Consider the following 7,496-nt stretch of genomic DNA (forward strand, 5'->3'; position numbering starts at 1 on the left):
TGCTGAAAGCACAAACTGCCAACCAAGAATTCTGTATCTGGCAAAACTGTCTTTCAAATCATGAGGGAGAGATGAAGACATTACAGATAAACAAAAGCTGCTGGACTTCGTCACCACCAGATCGGCCCTAGGCGAGATGCCAAGGTCGAAAGGAAAGGACAGTGGACGGCTGACTGAGGCCACGTGGAGAGAGAAACGTCTCCAGTGAGGATGATGACACGGGTGAACATAAATGCCAGGACTACTGTAGTTTTGGTTTGTAACTGCTTTTTCCCTTCTAAAATGCCAGTGCAGAAATGTACTAAGATATCAGTGGTTTGGGGCTCATATTGTATAAACGTGTAATTTGTGAAAAAACCCACATAGTTTGTGTAAACTATTGAGGTGAAGTTGGATTCACAAGAGTGTTAGAGGTTGAGGATGTTGATTTAATCCCCGGGGAAATTAGAGAGACAGTGTCGTGGCCGCAGCGCCTGGAGGCAGCAAGTGGAGCACAGGCTGCGGGGAGGCGGGGGCCATGTGTGGGGGGCTCTGCTCGGGCAGGTGGGGTCCTGCCGTGCTGCGTGATGCACCCCGTGGAGTGGTGCGCCAGGGGTGGGGCTCGAGATGGGAAAGCTTACACTGTAACTTGTTCCTACAATCCAAAAAAGAAAAGGAGCAGCTAAAGGGACAGTGACATGTCAAACAACACGTGATCCTGGGCTGATCTAAGAAGGGAGGGAAAAGGCTCGGAAAGGCATGATGGGAGCGTCTGGAAAACCTTGAGGCTGCTGGAGGCTTTATGTCCGTGTTAAATTTTTTGAACTGGATACCTGCACTTAAGGTGGTCACGTAAGTGAATATATCCTTGTTCGTGTTCTTGGGAAATGTACGTGGCAGAATTATGTGTTCAAAGAGCGTGATGTACACAACCTGCGTCTGGTAGGTGGGTGGGTAAATAGCACAACACGGCCAAGTTTCACGTTGACAGAACTCAAGAACCGGGGCAGGGTTAGTGGCATGTTGGAGTTCTCTGTGTGGGGTTCTCTTTTTGTAACTACAGTATTTTGAAACGATTTCAAAATGAAAATTTTGAAAAACAAACATGAGACGCCCTTCTCAGTCTTTCTGAGTTGACCCTTCCGCAGCGCCTCTGGAAACCAGCCCCGGTGGGAGCAGGCGTCCCCTCTGCCTTTTCCAGGCATAAGTCTGCGGCGCGCGACTGGAATCTGAAAACTGGTCCTGCCTGGCCTGGCTGCTGTGTCTGCGGGCAGAGCGTGAGGGCCCACCGGGCTGGCTTGTCGACTGGACGTCCCCACAGATATTTTCAAATGTGAAGACTCAGAGGCAGCCAGAGCATGGTGACCTGAATTGGGAAGTGGGAGAGCTCAGGAATGAAAAAGAAGGAACAGACACAGCCATTTCCAAAGCTGCGCCTAAACCAGCAGGAGCACATGGAGGCAGAGGACAGATGAGTGGACAGAGAAGGGTCAGAGAGAAAAGCACAGCTCAGTGCAGGCCCCCCCCGGGAGCTCCTCTGCAGGAGACACCCCCACTGAGTTCCAGGAGACGTGACGGACAGTGCGCGTGTGGGAGTCCAGCTGCTGGCAGAACGTGCAGCATTTCAGGGGACACCGACCCACAGCCCTGCTCTCTGGGCCCCCTGGCCTTGAGGCGGTGCCCCAGGCCACCGGCTCCTGACCCGGGGCAGCCCCTGCCGTGCCAGCTGTGTTTTACAGATGTCTGCTCCCGTGTTCATTGGTTGGTTCTCTGCAGGACTTTGCCCCAGTTCATGGAGGTGACCGCTCTGGGGGTGTCTTTTAGCACCCCCAGCCCCTTGGGGTCTCAGCCTGTGGGGATGGGGGCTGCGGGGCCCACAGGCAGGATCGGCTGTGTGTTTGCTGCCAGGCCTTCTCACCTCCTTAGGGGCCCCGGCCAGGCAGTGGGATCTGGAGATGTCTGTTATAGCTCCTGGGCTGCATGGAGCAAATGCACGGAGTGGGTTGGGTTAAAAGGTGGAAGCTCATTGGCTCAGGTTTTGGAGTTAAGACAGTATCATCATCAGGCGAGGCATCATCAGGCGAGGCTTTTTTCTGAAGACCGGCTGCTGGCGATCCCTGGCTCCTCTGCACATGGGCCTCTGCTGGTCTCGCCCTCCTCTTCCGGGTTTCGCTGCTTCGTGGCTTGCTCTCCCTGTCTGCATTTCATTCTCCTATAAAGGACTCCAGTAGAGGGACTAAGGCCCCCCCCCCCCCCGACTGAGCTGGGCTCCCCTCAGCTGATGTAACCTCATCCAAAGGCCCTGCTCATGGTGGTTCCCTCCCACAGGGAGGGTTAGGATTTAGAACGTTTTTCTGGGGCACGCGTGGCTTCAAACTGCCACAGCTTCCAAGTGGGGGTAGGCTGGGCTGCCTTCCAGCGAGCTCACCGTTTCCCCAGTTTGGCAATGGATTCATTTCCGTAAGTCTGAATGTCTGTTTGCACCAGGCCTGGGTTCAGCGGGCCCAGCCCCGAGCAGGGAGGTGGCATCTTGGGGGCTGCTCTGTAAGGTCGTTGCCCGACGGCCTCCCCGGGGCCCTTCCCCTGCTGACCACGCTTTGAGGGTGTGCAGTTCATTTTTTTGTAGTTTTCATTTGTTTCCTCAGCTGCTGAGGAATCTGAACACCTTTCCTTGTGCCTGCGGCCGCCTGGCCATGTCCTCTGGTCACAATGGTGATGGTCAGCTGCAGGCCGTGGTTCTCCGTCCGCAGCGTCCGTGGCATGGGCATGCTCCCTGGCCTCTGCGGGGGTCATTGGGAGCCATCAGCTCACCCGGCTCGGTCCTCTCCACGTGGTCCCGACCGGCCTGCAGCGAGCGAGAGAAAGGGGCTGGTTTGGGGGTGTCCCATCCAAGTGGGCAAGGGCCACCACGGTTCCCAGTTCAACAGGTGACGCTGCGTCTCCAGCGTGGCTGTGGCACTGACTGTCCTTTATGGGCACGAGCCTGTCCCGGGTGGGAGCCCCGTGGCCCCGGGGCTGAGCTTGGCCATTGCCCCCAGGACCGGATCATTGACGCGGGCCCCAAGGGGAACTACTCGCGCTTCATGAACCACAGCTGCCAGCCCAACTGCGAGACGCTCAAGTGGACGGTCAACGGGGACACGCGCGTGGGGCTCTTTGCTGTCTGCGACATCCCCGCAGGTACAGACCTCGTCCCGTGCGGGTGGGGGCTGCGGGGGCCGGGCGGGGGCCGCTGTGGGCCCTTCGTGCGAGGGCGCCGCCTCTTCTCCCCGCAGGCACGGAGCTGACCTTCAACTACAACCTCGACTGTCTGGGAAATGAGAAAACAGTGTGTCGGTGCGGAGCCTCCAACTGCAGCGGGTTCCTCGGGGACAGACCCAAGGTAAAGCCTCTGCAGGGCCGCGGCCGAGCGCCCCCACCTCAGCTCTGCGCCTGGCGCTGCCCCCGCCTGCGTGTGCCCCTCACCTGCCGGCGGCTGACGGAACGCGGGCGCTTCCTTTCCCGTGACCAAGGCGGGTTTGCGGGGCGATCCGTGAGATCCCCTCCCAGCGGCGCCGCAGACCCCAGCCCCGCCCTCCCGACCCCGGGCCGCGCGTCCCGTCAGTGACCGTGTCCGTTCCCGACCCCAGACCTCAGCAGCCCTCTCGGAGGAAAAGGGCAAGAAGACCAAGAAGAAGCCCAGGAGGCGCAGGACGCGCGGCGAAGGGAAGAAGGCATCGGAGGACGAGTGTTTCCGCTGCGGGGACGGGGGCCAGCTGGTCCTGTGCGACCGCAAGGGCTGCACCAAGGCCTTCCACCTGTCCTGCCTCGGGCTGCCCAAGCGGCCCTTCGGTGAGTGCCGCGCGCCGGCGGCGAGGACCTGCCGGGAGAGCCGACCGTGCCGCGCGTTGGAGCTTCTCTCGGGACCCCGGGTGGGCGCCCCGGGAGGCTGGGGGCCGGGCCGGAGGGGGCTTCTCCCAGAAGGGCCCGTGGCCACCGCAGTGTGCGGCCACCCTGGGGAGGGGCAGCCTGTGGCTCGCGTGGGGCCCGAGCGGGCTGTCCACGGGTGAAGCGGGTCCCGACCTCCACCACCGAGTCAGGTGTTGGCCGGAATGTGGCAATTTGGGATCACAGCAGAAAGCTGAGAGGCCCTTCCACAGAAATCCAGAAGCGAAGTTAGGCACGTCCGACCGTGAGCCAAAAATAATCTTATGAGGCAAAAGAGAGAGGTTCTAATGGAAGGTGTGGGGGGGATTTCAGCGGAGGTGAGGGTGAGCTGTAGCTCAAGACAAGGCCCGACAGAACGCGGGGTGGGGGTGAGCAGGCTGCTGTGCCCCCAAAGTGGGCAGCCAGGGCAGCAGTGCCCCACAGCCCCGTCTCCAAAGCACCAGTCATTAAATGGATGAAAAACGTATCTGTTTCCATTTGTATTCATTTTATTGGAGTTTTACAAATTGTTTTAAGCCATAAAGCTGTTGGAGCTGTGGAGGCCCTGCACTCCCGTCTGCTCACAGTTTGTTTTGTTGCAGGGAAGTGGGAGTGTCCCTGGCACCACTGTGACGTGTGCGGCAAGCCTTCAACGTCCTTCTGCCACTTTTGTCCCAATTCTTTCTGCAAGGAGCACCAGGACGGGGCGGCCGTCAGCACCACCCTCGATGGGCGACCCTGCTGCTCGGAGCACGACGCGGGGGCCCAGGCGGCTCGAGGCGCCAAGATTGGGCAGCCCTTCGCGGGGCTGGGGCGGGCACGGGGCCGGCGGAGGGGGCGCTGGCGCAGGACCACGGACGGCAAGTAGCCCCGCGCATGGCCGGCCCCGGGCACCTTGGAGGGAGCACTGCCCCGGGAGCCCCCGCCGGCCCCGCGCCACACACAGGCCCCCAGGCAGGGCAGTGGCCGCAGCGCAGTGCTGGGGTGACCTCCCGCTGCGGTTTAGGCTAACGTTAAAACGGAATTTAAGTGGCATATGAAATGTTTTTATCTCACCTGAAGTGCATAGAATAGTCTTTTTCCTAAAGGATGACTGTTGACTCGGACCCACCAGGGCACCGGCTTCTGCCCACAGCCACCACTCAGGAGAGACCGGGCAAGACTGGCCGCCCACTGCACACCTCGGGGACCGGGTCTCGAGCATCATTTTGCTCTTATTGAAACAGCTCTGTGATTTTTGTACTAATGTGAAATTCTCCCCAACGCTTCTTCTCCATCCCCGTGAGAAGCCAGCCCCGGGCGGGTCGGCCAATGCGGCTGGGAGCCGTCTGCGCCCCCTGGTTCTCCTCCGCCGGGGGCCACTCTGCCAGCGGCACCAGACTCACGTCAACATTTTGGGAAAATATTTTGTATATTTTTTCATCTGGCTTTTTTTAAAACCGATTTCTGGCTTTTATTCTCAATATATTTTTGCTAAACTCATTTTGCCAATCAGCACTGCCTGAAACGTGTTTCCTGATGTGACCCTGAGTTTTCACAGCGCATGGTGTGACCGTCCCCTTGGGCAAAGGCCTGGCAGGTGGCAGTGGGCACAGGTGGCCCGAGCCGGTGTGGATGTGGATTTCCGGAGGCCGCCTTGCCAGGGTCCGAGGAGATGCTGGGAACCCGGAGCTGCCGACGTCCGCACCGAGCCGCCCGGCCCCCGCACGAGCGCTGCCGCTTTCCCGCCAGAGCAGGCCCCGCCCCAGAGGGAGAAGCACTTGAGCAGCAGTGAGTTCTCTGTGGAAGACTGTTCTTTTCTGGGGTTCCTCTGCAAACGGGGGCCGTGTCCCTCAGGCACCTGCCCGTCTCCAGGGTGTGGGCTGGAGGGATACCCAGAGGCCGGCGCTTGTCTCCTGCCCCAGGACACCACGGGGCAGGGAAGGTCACCTGACTGTTCTTGGTAATAATTACGAAAACCGCTACCCACCTCCACGTCCGTTTCTCATCTGTTTTGGGGTCTGCGTGTGAACTCACAGTATGTCTTGACGCCATCACTAACCGCTTGCCCTCGAGGGGTGTCTGTTCCAGGCAGGGGGGCCCGGGGGCCCCTGAGCCCTGGCTGACAGGGCCTGCCCCTCTGGCCCCTCCGTCACGGTGCTGAGCGAACCACACACACAACCAAGAGGGACGTGCCCAGAAGCCTCTGCGGGACCAGCTGACACTTGGGAGCACCAGGCTGGTGGTTCTGGGGCACGCCTGCCGGGAAAGGCCTGGCCGCTCTGGACTGTTTTCCCTCGAGAACATTCACCCTCTCCGGGGTCCTCAGACGCTGCATCAGCCGTGGACAGTCAGCCAGAGCCCCCGGGACCCCCCCGGGCAGCACAGCTGGGCTCTCCTGACAGGTGCAGCTGGGGTGCTTACTTGTCCCAAAGACCTGTCACGCCACTGCAGGATTCTGCCGGAGGTGAAACCTCAGGCTCGGTTGTGCAGGGCACTTTGGGGAGTGATTAACTTATTTTTGTACTTGGCAGTAGTAAAGTCTTGTGATTTTTGACTCACGTTGACATTATTTCCCAGTCCCCTACAATCTTTCTGAAGGAAATACTGCAAAAATGACTTCAAATATAGTTCCCCTTTATCCAGACTGCTAAACTAATGAGAAAATAACACTATCTGTGAAAATACTGGCAAGAGGTCAGGGACCTGGGTGAGAGCAGGGCTGCAGGGACCCCCCGAGGCCGCCCTGCTTGTCCCGGAGTTGGGGGGCCTTGTTTTTTGAGGGTTTGGTGACTTTCTAAATGTTGGCACCAACCCTCTGTTATTAATGTGACGCGAACACAAAAAGAACACAGGACAGACACTGCCCACAGCCCCTCCGGTTCTGAGGCCTCGGGAGCCGGCCCGGGGCTGTGTCTGCTCTGGCGGCGCCTCGGCACCTCCCGCGTGGAAACATCACAGAAACCCGCCCTGCCCGTGTCCCCAGTTGGCACGCCGTCCCCCGGGCCCCACACACACTCAGGGTCACACCTCCAAGCTGCCCAAGTATTTATCTTCATATGTAAGTGTGTTACCCACTTTGCAGAACTACCTTGTTTTCAGAAATTAAACCCATTTCCATTGATGTTGATGTAAAGGATGGTCAATTGCCAAATATCTCGGTCCTCGGAGAAGCCCAGAGCGGGTCAGTGGACGGAGACGCCCGGCCCGCGTCGGCAGGGAGCCTCGAGGAACCCTGGGTGCTATCACCAGTTCTGATAGTTAGACTTAAAAACTTGAAATTCACTTTTGGGGGAAATATACAGAAATGTAGATTTGAGCATTGCCAGTTTGAAAATAGCATTTAACGTGGAAAGTTGTGTTCTTTGGAAAATTGTGTATGAGTATTTTTGTATTAAAAACGTTTTAAAGGCTTTTCTCGTAAATGTGCCTTCCTGTGGGGTGGCATCGGCAGATCCGGACTCTCCTGGCTCCCGCGTGGCTGACCGAGTGGTGGGTTCCGTCCCCAGCACTCCGGGGTCCGGGCATAGCCCCCACCCCCAGAACTGCGGAGGCTCAGAGCCAGCAGTTGTCACCCTGAGTTACTCTCTAATACCCCTTTTTTTCTCTCTCTAAAACACTTAAATTTAGTT

The 7,496-nt window shown here is 58.5% G+C and overlaps 1 protein-coding gene and 1 non-coding gene across 2 annotated transcripts in view; both read left to right on the top strand.

The window, feature by feature from the left end:
- Positions 1 to 7,277, top strand: part of NSD2 (nuclear receptor binding SET domain protein 2) — a 61,750-nt gene extending 54,473 nt beyond the window's left edge. Inside the window, 4 exon segments of the mRNA XM_037829251.1 lie at positions 3,018 to 3,159; positions 3,255 to 3,361; positions 3,609 to 3,810; positions 4,488 to 7,277. Of these exon segments, the coding sequence (XP_037685179.1) occupies positions 3,018 to 3,159; positions 3,255 to 3,361; positions 3,609 to 3,810; positions 4,488 to 4,753 (717 nt within the window). The 3' untranslated portion in view covers positions 4,754 to 7,277.
- LOC119530711 lies at positions 2,783 to 2,905 on the top strand. The gene has a single exon (XR_005216100.1).
- Positions 7,278 to 7,496: the final 219 nt, after the last annotated feature.

Source organism: Choloepus didactylus, chromosome 3, assembly GCF_015220235.1.
Source record: "Choloepus didactylus isolate mChoDid1 chromosome 3, mChoDid1.pri, whole genome shotgun sequence".
NCBI lineage: Eukaryota > Metazoa > Chordata > Mammalia > Pilosa > Megalonychidae > Choloepus > Choloepus didactylus.